This window comes from Pelodiscus sinensis, chromosome 14, assembly GCF_052426305.1.
Source record: "Pelodiscus sinensis isolate ZL-2025 chromosome 14, ASM5242630v1, whole genome shotgun sequence".
In the NCBI taxonomy this organism is placed as follows: Eukaryota; Metazoa; Chordata; order Testudines; family Trionychidae; genus Pelodiscus; species Pelodiscus sinensis.
The window spans coordinates 23,918,471-23,940,563 of NC_143065.1; the positions used below are offsets into that span (position 1 = coordinate 23,918,471).

Here is a 22,093-nt window from a genome sequence, read left to right on the forward strand (position 1 = left end):
TACACAAAAAGTTAACTGAATTATATCTGAAATTCTACACCACAAATGGTAGTTGCTAGCATGATTTGCTTACCGCAGAATTAAAAAAAAATTGGAGTTGTTTGTAGGGTTCCTACAAATAATTCACCCTACCTTTCTTCTAGTAAAAATGCTGCTGCTCCTTTCACCAAAAATATTTAGTATACTAGGAAGCTTGACACATTCCAGCATCAGATTAAGAGTTAGAAAGAATGTAGTGGACAAGGCAGAAACTCAGTGTTACTATACAATTAGGGCCCTACTAAACTTATGGTCCATTCTGGTCAATTTCATGGCCAGGTTTTTAAAACTGGCCAGTTTCACATTTTCAAATGTTTATATCTGAAACTTCACTGTGTTGTAACTGCAGAGGTCTGACCTAAAAGGGCATTGTGAGAGGGAAAGATCACAAGCCATTAGGGAGGAAGAATAATGTCCATAGGACTACCACTCTCACTTCAGAACCTAGCTTTAAAGGCAGTGCAGAAGATAGCAGCCAGAGAGCTTCCTGCAAGCAGGGGAGGTTCCTGGAGGTGGGTCTGATTTCTTCCTTCCTGGGAACACCAAGAGTTCCTAGCTGCTGGTCTCAGCTGAACAGGAGATGGACAGGACTTCATCTTCCCCTGTATAGCCCTTGGACGGAGATCAGACCCACTTCTGGGTACCTTCCCTGGCTGCAAGTAGGTCCACAGCTGTGCTGCCTTAAGAGCCAAGCTTCCTGCAGCTAGGGGAGGTACCTAGAGATAGGTCTGATCTCTCTTCTGAGAGTGGCTGTCCTTCTCCAGCACAGGGATTAGCAGTAGGAGCCCCGAGCAGAGATGCACTCAGGCCTGCTGCACCCTTCTGGATTTCACAGGGAGAGGCCTGATTTCACAGTCCATGAATTTAGTAGGGCTTATATATAAGAAAAGCATCTTTAGCAAAAGAACATCTGCAAGAACAATTAGAATTACAATCACAACATGTTTTCTCTGCCATTGACAAAATATTCAACTAGAACAACTTATTTTCAAAAATGTTCTGCTATATAGATATATCGATCATTTACATTCTGTTGGAATCAACCTACTCATTCCAGATCCTACTGGGCCCATGCTAGAAGCTCCCATTCCTCCTGCAAAACCACCAACCATTGCACCACCTAAACAAGAATAGAAAAAAAAATTAAGTGATACATGCTAAGACTATGGTTGCAAGATAAAGCCAGACAATATTAGCAACTAGAATGGTTAATATTTAAAACAAACAACACAGGACATGCTTACCTTATGATTCTTCTCTATGGACTGGTTTCACCTGTGTAGATTAGATGGGTTGGAACCTTATTATCCAAGATGGATGGGAAGCCTCTAATAGTGACTTTGATAGCCGTTAGCCTCTAGGTTTTTTTTATAGATTTTAAAGTGCTTTTAAAAGCTTCTCTCCAGGTAAAAAAATTCTTTGGTACAGCCAAGTTACCATTAGGACAAGCTAGATGGAATAAATAAAATGATCCTGCAAGAACACTGAAGCAAGGCTAACAGGACCACCTTATTGTTAGATATAAAACAGAAAGCTCTTGGCATTCTCACTCCAAATGATGTACGGTAACTAATACCAGAAGAATTACTTCAAAGCTTTTGCTTCTTTCCCAAAGGATTCAAATAAATGCAAAGGCATTACTTATTAAATACTCAAGTACGGATTCCACAGAGTTCTGGGAAGCCTACAGTGGGTCAGTCATGCCTTTAGGGAACAGTTCTAGGATTGTAAAAGAAAAAAAGTCACACCAAATTCATTAAACTCCTAAGATCTATAAAAGCATGAATGGTTTGGACCCAAAAAAAAAAAAAAAAAAAGTTTGACATAACACATGAACCTGGGATCACCAAATAAAATAAAGTAGCAGCAAGTTAATTTTAAGCTTAAGGAAGTACTTCATGCTACACAGTCAACACTGTGGAACTTGTTGCCAGGTGGATGGTATAAATGCCAAAAGTATAGGTGGGTTCAAAAAGAACTAGACCATCAATAGCCATTAGTCAACGTACTCAAAGATGCAACTCCGTGCTCTGAATGTTCCTAAACCTGAGTGCCAACAGTTTGAGTGGACCAGAGATCACTCAAACTACCCTGCTTGCCACTGTTGGAAGACAAGCTTCTGAGCTAGGGGGACAATTGATCTGACCCACTATGGCCATTTATATGAAGGAGAATAGCACTCTCTAATAAACCTAGAACTTACAAGAGCAGCCGCTCAGAGACAAGTCCTGCTAGTCTGTGACAAAGGCAGCATTGCTGTAACAATAGATCTTGATATGAGAAGACAAATGAGTAGGATTCTAATGCCACCCAATGCATGTCCACAAACTGAAACATGCTCATTCCAGCACTATCGGCATAATCTTGGCTTTGTCTTGATTTTACACTTTTCACAAGTGTATATGCTGTAGGCTAGAAAGAAGAGCACAAACTTCCTGTTGATCATGCTTCTTTATATACTGAAGAATCGAACACAAACTAGACTTTTTGTTTGTATGGTCTGTTTTTTTGGCCACAGAAAGTCAGTCACCAACTTACCCAGACTGCACACTCTGAATACCCAGATTCTGAAACTGTTCCCCAGACTGGATACTTTGTCTGCATAATGAACCTGATGACAGACTGTTAGCTTAGCAGTTCAAATGGAAAGATGATTGTCCTCTGCAAACTTGGACAGAAGGATAGTCTGAGAGGAAGAGCTTGTTTTCCCTTGGCAATTTACATATACAGTAAAACTCCGATAGTCTGGCATCCAACTGTTCGGCACTCCCGATACTCTGGCATCAAAATGCCAAGCTCTCCTGACCAGCTGATTAAAGAGCCTGCCGCACAGCACACGTGCTGGCTGTAACCAAATGGAGCATAAAGATTTTGGGGGGGAGGGAGAGAGGGGAGTGGGATCCTGTTACAGTATGGAGAAGAGTTTTGCTTCAGCAAAGGGAGGTGAGAGGGAGGAGGATCAGGTTACAGCACGGAGGAGACCGAAGAGGAAAGGGGAGGGGAGACGGAGGGAGATTGTGTCCTGGCCAGCTGTTAAGCCATGCAGCTGTACCGAACCTCCGGATTCTCCAGCAAATCTGATAATCCGGCCCCACCTAGGTCCAAAAGGTGCTGGATTATCAAAAATCTACTGTATCTACCAGTGTTACCTGACCTCAGCATAATGTGCTAATTCTGGCTGAACTCATTCAATGCAAGCAGGTCTCTTCACCACGCCAGCAGGTGGTTATAAAAAGCTCTCTGAAGCAGAATATTTCCTTAAGCCAGATGGATGTGTGTGTTTGGGTCACAAGCAACACATTTTGTGACCTGTACAGGAAAGACTATTTCATACTCATTGCTTTGGTTGCTCTTCATAATAAGGAACTGTTTGCAGAGTTTGAAACTAGGGTACTAACTCCCAGCAGGGTACAATAAGATCAAACAATTTTAGCAGAGCTCAGATTGCTAGAGAAATCTACCATGCTCCTTGAGCTATCAAATTTTATCCTCAAAATGATTCTCTGAAGGGGAATACTCATCTCCATTTACTAGGAGCAAAAAAGTTAGTGCAAAGAGCATCCCCAATTAAAAAAAAATCCAAGATCATCTCTTATTAGGGATGTGATAGTGTAAACATGTAAAAGGTTAGCTGATGAGCTGACCTTCACAGTTACACGCAGCAGCCTTTCCACACTCCACAGCCTAATACAGAGGCAGCCAGGGGAGAGGAGTGTGGCACTCTACAGGAGCCAGTGCACGCAGGTAGCCAGCTCCCCATGAGCATGTCTCCACTCACATGTAAATGTATAACTGCTGAAAATTTCAGCAGCTACACATTTACCAAAATAAATACATTTTAACATTCCTAATCTTGATTCTAGCCATAGCCTTTAATACACAAAACTTCTAAATAAGCTCATCTATGCAGGTGATTTAAATTTGTTCTAGATTCTTGACTGCAGTATCCTGAAAATTCGTTAAAGGGGGGAAAGTTTTTTACTTCAAACAATACTTCTTGAAATGGACAATATACCATTGTTGGTGCACCATGGCCTATTTTCCTTAATTAAGACAACATCAGCTAAGATACTGGATAGGAGGACCCAGAGTCTTCCTCAGCCAAGTACAGTATAAACCAACAGTTATGATGGAAAGTCCTAATTTTTTTTTCCTTTTGGTAGTAAAAAGTAAGTTATAGGTCCTCTGAGATTATTTCAAGTTTTCACAAAGGCTATATCTAGACTACATTCCTCTTTCAAAAGAGGAATGTAAATTAAGCAAATCAAAAATACAAAGGAAGCGCGGATTTAAATATCCCACGCTTCGTTTTCATATTCATGTCCGAGCGCTTTTTCGAAAGGGCTTTTCGAAAGTGAAAGCGCAGTCTAAACGCGGTTCTTTCGGAAAAAACAAACCCTTTTTCAAAAGAACCCATACTCACTTTTTCAGGAGTATGGGTTCTTTCGAAAAAGGGTGGGGTTTTTTCCCCGAAAGAACTGCGTCTAGACTGCGGTTTCACTTTAGAAAAACCCTTTTTCAAAAAAGCGCTCAGGCGTGAATATGCAAATGAAGCGTGAAATATTTAAATCTGTGCTTCCTTTGCACTTTGCTTCATTTACATTCCTCTTTCGACAGAGGAATGTAGTTTAGACGTGCCCTAAGTGAGGACACAATTCCAATATACAAATCAAGAGAAGCAGATATCTTGGTATCTCTCAAGTATTTCCGTTCTCTGACACTGCTATCTTGCTCAGTGGTCCCTAAAAATAGTATTGACCACAGGAACCTGGAATACAGACTCTGTAGGTACAAGTCAGCTCAAGACACTGTTCACTTTCAAATATGCCCTGGCTTGTCCTATTACAGAAGCACCAAGAAAACCAAGAATATTGCAGAACCACCCCCCTACCCATCCTGCATTGAGTATGCTTTATTATAGTCAGCCGAAACCTGCTCCAATCTACTGCATACAGAACTCACACATCCAAATTTTCAAAAAAGTATTAGAAAGCACAGACTTAAAATTAGCCTCTGTGAGATCAATGTGCATCATCGACACAAAGGACAAAATTGATAATAGCGTAAAACATGTAGGCTACGTCTACACTGGCATGAATTTCCGGAACTGCTTAAAACGGAATACTATTCCGTTTTCAGTTTTTCCGGAAAAGGAGCGTCTACATTGGCAGGCTGCTTTTCCGGAAAAGCCCTTTTTCCGGAAAAGCGTCTGTGACCAATGTAGACGCGCTTTTCCGGAAAAGAGCCCCAATCGCCATTTTCGCGATCGGGGCTTTTTTCTGGAAAAGACTACTGGGCTGTCTACAATGGCCCTTTTCCGGAACAGTGTTCCGGAATAAGGACTTATGCCCGAGCGGGAACAGAATAGTTTTTCCGGAATAGCGGCTGATTTTGTACAGTAGAGCGTCGTTGCTTTTCCGGAAATTCAAGGGCCAGTGTAGACAGCTTGCAGCTTATTCCGGAAAAGCGGCTGATTTTCCGGAATAAGTGGCCCAGTGTAGACACAGCCCTGCAGTCAGAGCTATGTTTGTGTTTCCAATTGAGATATTTGGTCTGCAAATTCACAGCAGCTATCATCAATTTAAATATATTCGGTTTTGAAGGTCTTTACTTTCAAGGAACTGTTCAGCCACTTTAAATCCAAGATGGAGCAATGATTTCCTGTCATGTTAAAACAGTGGCCCCAACCTTTTTGATACCAGGGTCTGGCAAACCCATTCACAAACTTGGTGGACTGGTAACATTTTATATTGCGTATTATGTAAATGAATGTGCAAATAAAACATTATCAGCCCGCTAAAAGCCCAGCCCCCAGAACCCCCAGTCCCAACCCCTAGAATCCCCCACTCTTCCACTACCCCACAGCGCCAGTCAGACCCCAGTGTCCCCTGCACCCAACCCCCTAGTGCCAGCCTCCTCTTTCCAGAGCCCCACTGCACCCAACCCCCAATATTAGCCCCATACCCAGAGCCCCCCCAGTGCCAGCACTGCCCCATAGTCCCACCCCACTATTAGCTCAGCCTTCAGAGCCCCCTAGCACTAGTCCTGCCCACCTCACCTAGCCCTGAGCTGTTGCCCATGTTGCGGCAGCTATGGAGACCAGGGCTGAGGTACAACGCCCAGTGCCAACCCTCCTGCTGTGGCTATTGGGAGAGGCGTGTCCTGCCCTGCCTCTCAGCCAACCAGAACCATGCAGGGGAGGGTCTCCTTCGGCCACAGAAGAGCCTGGTGGTTGGGAACCGCTGTCTTAAAAGATTGGGACTAGCCTAAACCAGATACCAAAAAACTGGATGACTTCTGAAAAGAGACAAAATTAACCAGAACATGGAAATAATAAAATGATTTGCGAATAATCTTTTTTTGCCCTACAAGAAAAGACTAAATCGTCCCGAGACACATGAAGGCAACTCAGAAATTCAAGATGACCCAACAGTCTGTGATGTAGTCCTTGACGATGCCCCATTTCAAACAGAGAAGGTAGGAGGAGCAGCCATTCGCAGGCTAGAAGAAGCAGAGCTTCCAAAGTGATTTATGATAAGAATGGTTCTATAACTTGACTTAAAATCCCCTTCTAGACAGTTGTTTAATTAAAAATTAGTAATAATGCCTTGTACTCATGCTTGAATTTCCTTCCGGGGAAAAAAATGCCAGTCTTAACCAGCCCCCTCTGCCCCTTCCAATGATGCATCCATATTATCATGAAAGATTTCATCAATGAAGTCTCACACTTAATTCCCCCATCAAAGGTGATGCATTACCTGAAGAGAAAGCTTATCTCTTTGTTCACTACAAAGGGAAGTAAATAGCTACATTTAGGCAGGATCCAGGGTCATCCTTGCACTTCTGGTCATCATAGGCTCTACTTCTGCCGAATAATTTTTGTCCCAAATGAGCAAGTGAAATCACGAGAGTACTGAAACCTGCTCAGTCAAAAAAAGAGCAACATCCTTGCACAGGACATTGTGACTCAAACTGGAGAAAATATCAGCATAAACCTCCTGAGCTAACTTTTTTTTTTTTTTTTTTAAAAGAAGGAATTAGATTGGACCTGTGGAAAGAAGAAAAGGAGGCAAAAGCTAGAGGTTGCTAAATTTCACTGTTCCTATTGGATGCCTCCTACCTCATGCGTAACCTGTCTAGTGTGCACTAATGAGACAGGGCCACAGAAACTGAAAAAGTTTTGGACAGCTGCTAAGACATTTTCAGAAGGATGCCCTAAAATGTAAATTATTCAAATACTCAAAGTTACTAGCTGCGTTAACCTAAGATACACTCTTTGGAAGTTGAAAATGACGAGCAGACAAATTTTCTAGCCAGTTTACTTGTTGAAAGAAATAAAGTGCACACAACACATTGTGATTGATCATGAAGAACTCAAGTTTGATAAAGTTACTATACCCATTCTTCCAAACGAATCTCCAAAGCCCCGGTTCATTGCCATGTCACTCCGACCAAAATCTCTGTCCATACTTCCTCCCATTCCACCACGGAACATTTCTGCTGAGAATATACCAACAAGCTAGCAGAAGTTGCAATAAATTTTCTGTTATATTTTCAACATAAGATGATATAAATTACAGATTTCATGACTGCTCACTTAAAGGGAAAATAGTTGAAAACACAGGTCTGAAGAACTCAGATGTAAGTTTGCTAACTTACCTCCCATGCCAGTTGCCATGCCTCCCATACTGGTTCCAATGCCTCCACTCATTCCACTGCCCATATTTCCTCTGAAGTCATCTACGCTACCCATCCCTACGGTAAGAAGAGAGTTATAGTAACAGTAATCAATTAAGAACAGAAAGGGAGGTAAAAAAAGGACACCTACCTCCCATTCTGCTGACTCCGCCGAATCCTCCCATGTTAGCCATTCCTTTCATTCCACCAAACCCACCGATGCCTGTGCAATAAGGAAAACGGTTTTCTATGCTATATTTTAAAGAAATTAACAAAAAATAAATAAGAGACACATATACCTCCTCCCATTCTGTTCATTCCTCCAAAGCCTGGGCCATCCATTCCCATACCTTAAAAAAGAAGAAGTTATACATATAGTTTAGAATACAGAAAAAGTTCTCTATTTAAAAACTCAGAGGAATTCTGCACCAAAATAAAAATTCTGTACACAATATTTTAAAATTCTGTATAAAATATTGTTTTGACACAATACGGTCACACCAGTTTCAATTACTTTGGTAATGTATTTCAAAACATTGTCAGCAGCTATGTCTGTAGCAACACAGACAAAAAAATTCCCAGGAGTGCTAAAGAAGCCCCAACAACAACTCAGTTCCTGTTTCTCTGCTTCTTCTCTCCTGCTCCTAGAGCTCAGGTGGAAGAGCCAGGTAAAGGGTTCCCTCCTAGTCCAAACACCCACACCTCAATGATCTAGAGGGAAAAACAGCTTGATGCTGAGTCCCAGGTTTCTACAGTTTCCTACATGCTGTCTCCTTCTTCCAGGGCATGCCAGGAATCCTCCAGCTCCCTCCCCCTCACGAGGATATTCTATTTGCAAGCTGGGCTCTGTTGGGTCAAATATCTATTAGCTCTGCAGCCCACTTTTGTGGAACCAAAAAGCAATTCTGCACAAATACTCTAATGTGCAGATTTCCCCCAGGACTAAGTCAAATTCACATCATTCAAGGTTTACTTTGTTAAAGAGAAAAAGAAATAAAAAGTACACTTACCTCCTGGACCCATATTTCCCATTCCACCACCCATGCTCAACTGGGTTGCACTGATGGGCTGACCACCTGGTCCAAGTCCCATCCCAATACCTCCAAGACCACCTTTGAAAACGAGATAAAATAACACCACCCAGAGTCAGGATTAAATGGTTCACAATCATGCTGAAAGGCCATAACAAGTAGGGTTCCACAGGGGTCTGTTTTGGGACCGGTTCTGTTCAAGATCTTCTTCAATGATTTAGATAATGATATAGAGAATACACTTAAGCTTGCAGACACCACCAATCTGGGAGGGGTTGCAACTGCTTTGGAGGTTAAGGTCATAATTCAAAATAATCTCGACAAACTACAGAAAAGGAACCATCAGTTCACACAGAGAATGGAAAGTGATTGTCTAGGAAGGAGTACTGCAGAAAGGGATCTAGGGGTCATAGTGGAACACAAGCTAAATTAGAGTCAGTGTGACACTGTTGCCAAAAAAGCAAACTTGATTCTAGGATGAATTAACAGGAGCGTTGTGAGCAAGACACAAGAAGTCATTCTTCTGCTCTACTTAGGTGTCAGCTGGAGTACTCATACCGTGTCCAGTTCTGGGCACCACATTTCAAGAAAGATGTGGAGAAGCTGGAGAAGGTCCAGAGAAGAGCAACAAAAAATGATTAAAGGTCTAGAGAACATGACCTATGACGGAAGGCTGAAAGAACTGGGCTGTTTTAGTTTAGAAAAGAGAAGACTGAGAGGGGACATAATAGCAGTTTTCAAATATCTAAAAGGGTGTTAGAAGGAGGAGGAAGAAAAATTATTGTCCTTGGCCTCTGATGACAGGCAAGAAGCAATGGGTTTAAATTGCAGCAAGGGAGGTGTAGGTTGGAGAGGAGCCAAGGACAGGAGACCAAGCAGGGTCCATGGTGGTGAGAGCCCCTCCCCCACTCCTAGGAGAGCAGCACCACTCAGGGCGGGAGGGTTAAAACTTGGCACACCACTTCAGAAAGATGCTGACCCCTGGTGTAGCCGGTAGCATTAACTGATAAGCATCCTCTTATCGGTTAATTGTTTAACCAGCTACAATGTTACATCCCTACTTTCTGATGCTGACTAGGGATGTTAAATATCCGTTAACCTCATGAATTCTTATTGGTTACTCGACTGTATCAGAGGCAGCAACGTGGGGTGCCAGGCAGAAGCTGGTCCACAAGGGAAGCCAGTTGAAAAACCAGCTCCATTTGCGGACCTGCTACCTTTCAGTCAGCGCTGCTGCTTCTGATACAGAGGCAGCAGTGCAGGATAGCAGCAGCCTCTGTGCAGGGGAGGTCGGAGCTTCTGGACTTGGTGCAAGCCGGGACTGAGCTGGGCTGCTTGCTTGCCTAGCTCCTAATACACTTTAAATGCAGAGCCGCAACAGGGATAGGTCCTGGACCTGTTGCAAGCCAGGACTGAGCCGGGCTGCTGGCCAGGCTGCTAAAAATTTACTGGTGGAGGAGAGGAGGAAATGCATGTGGTCTATAGCATTAACCATACATTTTTGCTGATCAGTTAATCGACTACACTATTTCACCCCTAATACTGACATCACACAGTTCCACACTGCACATCAAATTGAAGGAGTAAGACAAATTATAGCCCATACTCACGAGGTAACTGTGGTGTCTTGTTCTCCACCACACGGAAGTCTTCATGAGGAATTGACTTGTCGTCCTGTTGTGAAATGAGTATCAGGAGGGATTTCATTAACATTTTAGCTTACTTTTAGCTAAGATACAAAAGAATAGGCAGACAACTCACCATTTTTACATGCATGGGTCTATCAAACAGGAACTGTCCATTGAACATAGCTGAAGACCAAGTCAAAGAAGTTTGATCTGACAACCAAAGGTAACCTATCTACTTCTAAAGATTCATTTTTATAATTCAGCTTATCCTTCTCCTTCATTCTTCTTAGTGGTTCCCTCCCTCATTCTCCAGCCAAGAAGATCAGGTAGTTAGAATGATTGTTACAATCTACCACTCAAAACATTTTTCAACCCGCTGGACTGCCAACTCACCCTCTCTCTGTCTGGTCCAATGATCATTTATTTAAGCGTTTAGCCACAGCTGAACAGTCACTGGGTATGATTCAGTAGTTAGGCACTAACCTGTGAAGTGGCAGACTCTGATACAGTTCCCCCGCTCCATTCTATCATCATTTATCCACTATGGAATAGCTTAAACAAGAGAAGCTGAGGAAGCCCCACGTCAGAATATCCTATCGTTCAGTGATAAGAGCACTTTCAGTTCAACCCTCCTCTCCAAAAGGGAGGCAGGAAAGACAGGAATTGTATCTATGTTTCCCACATCCCAGCTAAGTGCTCTAGCCATTGAGCTAACAGTTATAAGATAGGCACCACCACCTCCATATCTGATGCAGCATGTGCCCAGAAGCTGTCTCAAGCCATAAATCAACAAATTCCTATCTTCGCTGGGTTCATGAATTGCTCTGGGTCTTTGGCACCTGGACACCTAGAGCAGAAGCAGAAATACACTAAAGTCTAAAAATTAGGTGCCCAGGGAACTTGTACCAAGTTATTTTAGGCATTCACAGAGTTAGGGGTAGCCAGAAAGGAGTTATATGGACTCCAGTGGTGCCGTGCATGGGGATTCAGGTGCGTAATGATGAAGTTTAGTTGCCTAAGCTGTTTTGTGGAGTGTATGCAAAGCCTTTATATACACACAGAAACTGATGTTTAACATGCACATAAACCAGCTACAATATACAAGGATATAGTTTAGCTTTAAAAATCACATACAGGTTATACACCTCCCTAAACCAGGACTTTCTGGTCTGGTAGGACCATGGATTTTCCTGGACCACAGAGCCCAGGAACAGGGAGGACTGGTGGTGTGACAGGAAGGAGCGGTGAGGGGAGGGGAAGTAGGGTTGGGCTGGTGATGCAACTGGGAGCCCTGTGTTAGCAGGGACAGGCTTCAGGTGCCACGGAGCTCTTACCTGGGGTGTTCCAGCCAGACACGTGGCAAAGAGGCTGGGGCTGGAGCTGGGCAGCAATAGGGCCGGTCTGGAGCCCTAGCCCAGGGGCAGCATGGGCCATAAGGGAAGGGACCTTCCCTTGTCTGGAAAATGCCCTTGTTCAGGTCCGGTCAGGTCCTGAGGGGGCCAAACCAGGGAGGCCCAACCTATACATTCATATGTTATCCAATGCAAACTGAATACACATTTAAAAAGTTGCTCCTTTAACCAGATAACTAAATTCTTTAAAATAAATAAATAAATGGATACATATCGCCTGAACTGCTTCAATTGCTTGTTCAAAAGTGACTGTCCCCATTCCTCGACTCTTGCCATCCTTGTCTTCTTTGATGTCTGCACGTTTTACAGTTCCAGCAATACTGAAAACCTCCTTTAGTTTCTTCCAGCCAACTTTAAAGTCAAGCTGAATATATAAAATTAAACAAATTACAATACATTTATCTTGTCTCTAAATAATTTAGAAGACATTTTGTAGCATAGTAACCTTTTAGACTCCTAAAATATGACACACAGGAAAACACTATGTTTTTTATAGCACATGCCCACCACATGGTTACTTAAGTCTAACAAGTAAAATCTCTTTGTGCAAATTCTGAGCTAGGAAGAGAATAAATAAGAATGAAGAGAATTGGAGTAAACTATCACTTCAAAAGAATATAAGAGTGTGTTACCACAGGGTAACTAGCAAGATTCTCTGCACAAAGTTGGATTCATATGACAGCAAATACACTTGACAACTAACAAATACACTCAGTTTTAAAGAGCAGCTAAAGTTAATTACTAGAAATAAACCAATCTGTAAGTACTATTTAAAAAATTGGAAGGAAGGACTGAAACAGAGCAAAGACTTTCAAAAAGACCAGATAGCATAGTTTACTGCTACTTCGGTTTATAAAACCAAAATACTTATATCTGGACACATGCATGCTCTCTCATTCTTTGGCTTCTGGAAAGAAATACCAGGCCTTAAAATTAGTTCATATGCATTAGTTCATATGCATTTTCTTTTAAAATGACAGTGAATGGATATTCTTGTGTACTGCCCAGAGATTGATGCTATTGAATGTAAGGATTTTAAGTAGGGCTGTCAATTAATCTGCGTTAATTTTTTTAATGTGTTAATCGCAAGTGTTAATGCTGCACTGTCCCTTTGAAGCGCCACTCCAGTGCTTCAAAGGGACTTTGCTATAGCGGAGCCAGGGATCAGCTGGAGTCCCCAGCTGATCCCAGGTTCCTAACATGCTGCCCCTTGGAAACGCCGCCGCGGGGCAGCACTGCATGGAGCCCAGGGTCAGCTGGGGACTCCAGCCGCTCCTGGGCTCCATGCAGTACTGCCCTGTTAAAAAGCTGCTGCAGCATTTCAAAGGGGTGATGCACGCTATTAATCACAATTATATGCAATTAATCTCAATTAAATTTTGTAATCGCTTGACAGCCCTAATTTTCAGATAGACTAGACATTAACATTTTAAAATATGTGCTTAAACTTACATTAGCAACAAAAATCGTGGACCCAAGCCTGCCAGCTTGCAAATTACTGATAATCTCAGGAGGAATGTTTGGATTATTGAGAATTGAAGGGGGCAAATTCATCAATCCAGGTGCCATATCTGGCCCATGTCCTCCTGGGAACGGTCCTCCCACACGCTGTAATGCCCTACGTGCATGTTCACCATCAGGATCCTAGAATACATTTAAAAATAAAGCTAACATTTTCATCAACAGCAGGACTGACATTTGAACAAAAAGAGCATTATTTTCAAGTTTCACAAAAACCCCATCAACTAATATCCTTGTCAGCATCAGCAGAGGGACCAAGCACTTAATTAGCATGGAGACCTAATTCCCTCACCTCTAGAGGTGGGTCCTTTCAGATGAGGGTTGAGGCATATTGGCAAAGCACTTGTTGAGGAAGCGTGCACTGCCACTTCACATGCTGTACCTAGCCTATGGACAAGTAGAAAAGATTTCAATCTAATGGGCTGTCAGTCTAATACCTTTTTCCAAGCACTGAATTCATTCAATGAATTTTTTGATTTATTAATTCCATGATAAAAAAAAAGTAACAGAACATTCCAAATACCTATTATAGGACCCAACACTATACTGCACTGAAAATTTTGACACTTATTTGAAATCTCAATTTGCACAATCTATTTTCACCCGTCCCACTACAAAATGGTCAGAACAATCTGACTAGCAGACTAGAGTTAAGTCATATTTTAATAAAAGTATAAAAATTGAAAGTAACAGCCAAAATGATGACATATCTCCTAACTTCCTACCACTTTCCTCTACCATTTAAAAAAAGGCATTTGCTTATTTTGGCATATGACGTGTCCTAAGGACTGGAGTGATTGTCACATAGGTTTCCTTAGACAACAAGGGCTCTGCTGGTCCCCTGTCACTGTGCCTTCTGTGATCCTAAGAGGCCTCTCAAATTTAGAAAGTAGTAAATATGTATAGCTAGCAGATCACTTAATGTTAGTGTAAAGCCATTTTAGGTAATCCTAAAAAAAGATGGCATCAATTTAAGCAGAACAAAGTAACATGCATACCTCTTTAATGTTCAGGGGTCTTCCACTAAGATCATATTTGTTCATTGTTTCTAGTGCTTTCTTTACAAATTCTTCATCTTTGAATTCAACCACCCTGAAGAAGGAACAAAATATTTAGAGTACTAAAAGTAAAGTTAATTTTTCAAAGCTAGGAAAGTATTTGACAGTGATGTCTTTACACACACACACACACACACACACACACACACACAAAAACTTACCCACAACCCTATATCCACGATGAAGATTCATTAACACATGTAAGGAGAAAATAAAAAAAAAAAAAGATGTGAGTCAGTAAATTTAACTAATAAAATATTTTAAGATTCCATATTACTGTTAAATAATGGTTGAAATTTCAACTCCAGAATTTAAACATATGCTTTTTACTGGTAGCCAAAATTTGATTTCACTGTTTCTTTTGAATAAAGAATACTGCAGTGGAAATTACAACTAAAATACAAAAAGACAATACACTAAACCTTTTTTATTCTCTTTGAGCCAGACCAGAATTGGACTATAGAAAAATGCCACACAGATTAATAAAAACAGTTGAAAGAACTGGATCAACACATACTGGATGCAGTGTGTCACTGGTTGCTGACTTTTAAGTACAAAATTAAATTCCACATTCATATCACATACAAGGATTTTGTGTACCTATCCAAATTATTTTTAAAAAGTTGTTACTTTTCATGAAAATAAATTACTGACTGCACCAAAACCCATTTAATAGAGCAACCAGTTCAGGATTGCTGTAAGTGAGCAGCAATATAAAGACTAACCCGAAAACACACAATTGTTTTACAAGTGTTAGGGAAAACATTTACAACAATTTTAGAATCAAACCTGCATTTCTAGGATCATACAGCAGGTTAAGATATACTATAGTTCAAACTTTTGACTGAAAAAAGACAAAGGAGCCTTTAACAATCTTCATTCTCAGTGCTTCATCTCCTTCCATTCAGTTTAAAAAACAGGCAAATTCAGTAATCCGAAGTGTTCAAAGCACTAGTCCTGTAAACTGTCAAATTAGATACTTCAAACAGTATAGTCTTAACATTTTATACTTAATGGCCTCAGATAAAAATATTTCACTTGCAAAATGTGTCAATTCAGTAGTTCTTTTTGAAGTCCTTTACATAAAACAGATTTAGAACACAACAAAAATCCTAAAATAGAGTGTTGGCTGAAAAGTATTACCTTAGGAGAATTAAGTAAATGCCATTTGTTGACTTTTATAAAATAGCTTGTCCCTTACATCCAGCTAGTTTGATTTACATGAAAGTGTCAGACTGATTCTAATGCAGAAGCCTCAAGTCTATCATAATAAAATAAAAATGAAACTTACTTTCCAATAACTGGTACAGGTATTATACAAAAATAAAACTGCTGAGGAACTTTTAAACCTCTAGCAGATTGTTGCCCACGGCACTTACCCTTGATTTTCCTTCAGCATCCTTAAACAGCTCCACGTATGTAACCTCACCAACTACATAAGACATACAAAGGGAAAATACCAAGAGACAATGCATTTAAACACCAATATCTTGCTTTACTGTGCCCCTGTGCACAACTCTACAGAGAAGCACCTATTATTCACCAACAATCAAAACCAGACCAACATACCTCCTGTCAATGGCTATAGAATTTAGCTAATTTTCAGAAATATGCAGCAGCCACATTCTCAAGAGCTATACAAACAACTATATTTAACCTAATTCATACTACAGATCATATTTTGGCCAGTATGATATAGTTGGTGAACAAATTCAGATACACACTTGGTCCCTTAACCTAACAAATTAGAACATCAACATTAGCACTTGTCAGTGACATTTGTCATCCTACTCACAACAGCTGTTTTAAGGTGACTTTCTACCTGAATGTCTTCAATCATAAGAGTTTGCCTTCAATATAATAACCAAATTTACAAGTCAAATATTTCACAGCAAGCCACACACTTTCTAAAGTTTCGATGAATAAAACCAATCAAATAGTCATGTCACCTTACAACAGATACACCAAGCACAGTTACAAAAGTTATTGGCATTATTTAACAGCCTAGAAGCCAAGTGTGCTTTGCATTACTTTTGAAGAATCAATATTTTCAAGAAGGATAAAAGGTCTAACTTTTTACAGAATTCTTATTAAAGTTATTTTTCCCCAAACTGTCCAGCGTAAAAAGTTTGGGGTGTTCAAATGACTATCAAAACTGCAACAGCAGTAACACACTTTTAATAGAGATCTCCAGACAGTCAGTCATGACAGTAGTGACAATGCAGACAAAGTTAATTCCACAGCCAGATTCCACCAAGGAAATACAAAACATCATTTGAAATACACACTAAAGTGTATTGCTTAAATACAATAGCCCTTTTAAAATCTACAAAGACTACAACTAGACAAAACACAATCTCTTTAAAAAGTCATGAGGGCATGCATATTCTCTCTACTGTCACACTAGAATGGCAAAAGATTGTAAACCCTTCATTTTCCCATACTATTCCTGCAATGCAGTTGTCTCATATGAAGGGGGAGGGAGGGGATATAGATGTATCAAGTAAAGGCCAAAAAAAAAATGCAAGTCAAATCTGTGTGGCTCAAAGGACAAAAATATTTTAAGTTCCTCCCCTTCCTATATGAAGTGAGTTATCAGTAGCGAATTACCTTTCTCTCTCATAAGATCTTTAATAGCTTGCCATTTCATGTCATATGGGATGTTACTAATGAAAACTCTGTTCCGGTTAATAGTCTTCTTCTCTCCAGTGCCTGAATTCTTGTCCTTTGAATAAGGATGGAATCTATTCTTGTTTCCAAGAGATGGAATTGCCTTCGGTTTTGGAACATACTTTTCCTTCACAGGTGCTTTCTCTTCCTTTGCTGTCTCATCATTATCCCTATATTTTCAAGAGGCAGACAAATTAGTGTTGCTTTTAGATAAATGTTACGATTCTATACTTATAGCATGTCAAAAAGTGGAATTTGCCCTATCAACTTCGCAACAACCATCCAGAACTCCCTACTTCAAGATATTTTAAGCATTATTCCATTTTAAACCATCTCATTTCATCAACACACTATTTTTGTGCGGCAACAAAGTTGTAGTTTGCAAAGAAAGGCCACACTGTTCCATTGTAATTACAGTAGTTAGTTAAGCTGTATTTCTGTTCTAATATACCGATCAAGATCCAGCAAGATGATGTTATAAAGAAACTGATTAAAAATGTGTGTAACTGAACTGTATCATCCTAATTATTACAAGCCTTAAGACTTAGGTGTTTTAAATAGTGTACTGAAAAGACTTTGTGTAAGACACCATTTACAATTACATATTAACTCTCATATCTATGTGTTACAAGATCACAGAAGAAATGGATGCGGAACTCTTGCTTAAGGTATTATGGGAGCAAAACACTAGCTTCACAACTCCTCACAAGCTGTATTTGAAGGACCTAAAAATTTACACCAGTTTTGACAAATTTAATACATTGCTGCACTGTTTGGTTTATGTGTATTGAAGACTTATGAAATTAAGAACTAAGATTCACGAATAACTACTTCTTGAAATGTAATCGACATACATATCCTGAGTGTGAAATTAAATCAATTTATTACTGTCAAGCTACATAAATAGGTCTATATTATAGAATTTTTCATTTATTATCCATCCACAAAGAAACTCCAATTTTATAAATTCAGAGTGGCAGCACAGGAAGTTCAACAACAAAGTTCCTGAACCTGCATACACAGATGCAAATTTGTAACTACTAACCTGAGTAGGTCTATTATTAACATTGTAAGGTTAAATAGTACATAATTAATTACAGTACAGGGTATCCCCACTATAAGTCACCCCAGTATACATCTGGTCTGCACTAAAGTCATGGATGCTAGTAGGAAGTGATGCACTGCAAGTCCTCCCATTCCCCACTCTTAGGTCATTAAAAAAAAATCCCAATTTCCGCAAATGGAAGTCGGGCGCAGGGGGGAAAAAATCCCCCTTTTAAGTTGCTTTGCTATAAATCCCAAGTTTTTGGAACGTATCTTGGACTTATATTATTCTAATACAGGCCATTCTCGCTATATTGTTCACTTTCACATGAATATATCTTGTTACAGAATTTAAACAGACTGGAATTTGTCATACAGGTTTCCTTCTATCCACCTGCACAAAGGACTCATGGTTCTAAGCCAAGATGGCTTTACAGATGGAGGGGTACAAAATATAGCAGCAATACATCTCCTGAAAAAAGCGGTATAAACACAACAAGTGATGGTATTTAACGACAAAGGTTCCATTGCTCCAGTGTGACCTGTGGCTTGCCATGGAGCGATGAACCCTTACATGAACTCCCACTCATAACCCTTACATATGTTTTCTGTACATGACAAGGGGTTATATGTATGTAATACCCTATAATTTTGCTGGAAGAGTTGGAGAGTTCGTGTAGAAAGCAATACATGATATGATTTTGGGTAACAGGTTTTACTGTTAAGTCACTGCCATAACAGTTGCATTCTCAGAATGTAGTTAAAAAGTGTGACTGCAACCATATTGTATTTTGATGTGTGCACAGCAGTCTGAAAACACCAGGCTCTACATATGGCCTGAAACCAGATTCCTGTTTGTATTGTTCCTGAACATTTTAGAGCCAGGTGAACAACAACAACAGAACAGTACACCAAGGTGTGTAAAATATGATCTACACAAATATCATATGTGGTCAAGACTACCATGAAATAAATGCCTTCATTCTGCACTCCTTTCATAAATATTCTTATTTTTAATCTGACCTCAGGTGTATTTACCACAATCCATACTTAGCTTTCAGACACTAAACATTAAAGACACCTGTAACAAAATATGCTTTCCTCCCAGATGTGAGCTGAGGAGTTGAAAGTTTTACTGATTTGAGATCAAAGATTTCCTTGATTCAACCAACAATTGAAGGTGTAATATAAAGAATCATCAATACCAGAAAATCCACTTGTTTTATCACACTGAAAACTGAAATTCTGAGCTCCCTAATAATATTGCACATCTGCCGCTGACAGTTCATTTCTTACTGGATCTTAAAACACCACTGTGATTTACAGGAAAACTGTTGATTTGTAAAATCTTTTTACAACTGTGTTATCAGTACAGATTTCTTTCTATCCACTTGCACAAAGGACTCATGGTTCTAAGCCAACATGGCTTTACAGATGGGAGAAGAGGGTGTGTACAACAATTAGCAGCAATGCAGCTCCTGAAAAGTGTGGTATAAACAGAGCAAGTTTATATTTGATGACATAAAGGTTCCATTGCTCTAGTGACCTGTGGCTAGCCCTGGGAGAGGATAAACTCCCACTCATAACCCTTACAGAATCGCATACTTACTGTCTGTGTTACACGCACAGACTTGGACTCAGCGAACAGACACCACCTTTGGGAGGGGGAGGGCAATAGGCACCGCTCTCAATGATCAGACCGAAAAACCTGGCCGTCGTTAAAATAATGACATGGCTCTGCTTTGCCGCAGGGCCACGCTCGCCGTATTCCCAAGAGGTTAATGGGGTAAACTACCCTCCCCTAGCGCGGCTCCTCACCGCAGGGCAGCCCTCATGAGCCTCCCGTCTCATCCCCTTCACCTTAACCCCCTTCTCCTCGCCGCCAGACTACAGCCTATACCACAACTACTGAAACTAACGGGGGGGAAGGGGTTCCCGCTTCTCCCCCCAAGTGGTGGGGCTCCCCTGGAATAGCCCACTCTTCAGGGGAGGGGAGGGGAGGGGAGGGAGAAGAGGGGACGGGCTCTTCTCTACCGCGGCCTAGGCGGCCACTAAATCCCCGCGCTCAAGTAGCCACATAGCCCAGGCCCCTCCCGCTCGCCCCCGGCTCGGAGCCCAGGCCCAACCCCGCACACACATTTTGACGCCATTGGCGCTGCCCCCACTCTCGTTCGCTGCTGCTGTTGTTGTCGTTGTCGTCGTCGTCGTCGCCGCCGCCACCACCTCCTCATCCTGCTGCGGAGGCTGGTTGTCAGGGGCGGTTAAGGCCGCCGCCTCCTCCGCTCCCCCCGGTGGCGCCGCAGCCTCCGGCTTATCGTTCTCCGCCATTTCCTCGCCGAGCTCCTGCCGCTACCGCTGCGTTTGAAAAGGCCCCTGAGCTCCTGGACTCTCCGCGCCGGCCCGGCCAGCTCTCGCGAGAACGCGTCCGACGGAAGGGGAGCGAAGAGGGCTGCTGGGTTGCCATAGCGACATCAGAGGCCTCTCGCCCTCCTCTCTCCCAGGCGGGGACGTTTCACGGGCGCCGGGGCAAGGCCGCCCCTTCATTACCCCCCAGGGTTGACAACGCTACTGAACGCTATTCCCAGAGACCAATCCTGCAGGACTGGCAACCCTACAGCCGCTTCCAGCTCCTGTGTTGAGAGTACCCCTTCCCACAAGACATTTCCCAGCGCTCTTCCCGCATACGCCCGCCCTGTCCCGTCCCCCCCGCGGACCTGCTGCCAATTCTAACTACCCCGAGACCCTTTCCGCCCAAAAAATCCTCTCTGCAGCCATAAATGTTCAGCAACGCCCCCAGCCTCACCTAGAGCCCCCAAAAAACAGTCCCACCTTGAAATAGCCAATAACCCCCGCTCTCTCCTCGGTTCTTAAGTCCAAAACTATAACAGGGTTCAACAAATAGCTTGATAAATTCACGAAGCTGTTAGCCAGGATGGGCAGGGATTGTGTCCCTAGCCTCTGTGGAAGCTGGGAATGGGTGGAAGCTGGAGAGGGGTCACTTGATGATTGCCTGTTCTGTTCATTCCCTCTGGGGCACCTGGCACTGGCCACTGTTGGAAGACAGGATATTGGGATAGGATGATAGCCTCTTATGTTCTTACAAGCCGACCCCCAAAACTCCCATTGCTATATTTTCAGTCACTTGACACTGATACCACTTCACCGCCAAAAAACATAATTGGTTTTCACCACTTAATTGTTCCATTAAATGTACCTAGGATTACACCAAAACTATCTGCACTCAGCACTAAGGCTGTGTCTAGACTGCATCCCTTTTTCGTAAAAGGGATGCAAATTAGACATATCGCAATTGCAAATGAAGCAGGGATTTAAATCTCCCCTGCTTCATTAGCATAAAAATGGCTGCCGCTTTTTTCCGGCTCGGAGCTTTGCCAGAAAAAAGCGCCAGTCTAGACGCGGATCTTTCAGAAAATAAAGCCTTTTCCGAAAGATCCCTTATCCCTCTTAAATGAGGAATCAGGGGAATCAGTCGAATCAGCCTAAAGCCGGCCCTGTGGGTAAGTCTATACAACAAATAACATCCTGCAGGTCATAGCCTCTTAAAAATGAGGGATAAGGGATCTTTCGGAAAAGGCTTTATTTTCCGAAAGATCTGCGTCTAGACTGGCGCTTTTTTCCGGCAAAGCTCCAAGCCAGAAAAAAGCGGCAGCCATTTTTATGCTAATGAAGCAGGGGAGATTTAAAGCCCCGCTTCATTTGCAATTGCGATATGTCTAATTTGCATCCCTTTTATGAAAAAGGGATGCAATCTAGACACAGCCTAACTGTCCAATAGCTATCATTCAGTCTGAAATGTTTCTCCCTCCCTCCAAAATTATCCACCTAGCTTTCAAAACAATTGTCAGTAAAAGACCATAAACCAAATACAAATGGATAAGCAGGGCCGGCTTTAGGAAGTGCGGGGCCCAATTCGAACAGTTTTGACAGGGCCCCGGCAGCCAGGATTTTTTTGTTGAGTGAAAAACAAAACAAAACACAAAAAAAACCACCGC

At 41.7% G+C, this 22,093-nt stretch overlaps 1 protein-coding gene across 1 annotated transcript in view; it reads right to left on the reverse strand.

The window, feature by feature from the left end:
- The window catches only part of MYEF2 (myelin expression factor 2), a 27,809-nt gene extending 7,242 nt beyond the window's left edge, over positions 1-20,567 (reverse strand). The window contains 15 exon segments of the mRNA XM_006135073.4: positions 1,088-1,159; positions 7,438-7,539; positions 7,699-7,794; positions 7,868-7,939; positions 8,016-8,066; positions 8,727-8,828; positions 10,358-10,421; positions 10,509-10,558; positions 11,998-12,151; positions 13,240-13,431; positions 14,307-14,400; positions 14,528-14,535; positions 15,746-15,798; positions 16,977-17,206; positions 20,218-20,567. Of these exon segments, the coding sequence (XP_006135135.4) occupies positions 1,088-1,159; positions 7,438-7,539; positions 7,699-7,794; positions 7,868-7,939; positions 8,016-8,066; positions 8,727-8,828; positions 10,358-10,421; positions 10,509-10,558; positions 11,998-12,151; positions 13,240-13,431; positions 14,307-14,400; positions 14,528-14,535; positions 15,746-15,798; positions 16,977-17,206; positions 20,218-20,552 (1,675 nt within the window). The 5' untranslated portion in view covers positions 20,553-20,567.
- Positions 20,568-22,093: the final 1,526 nt, after the last annotated feature.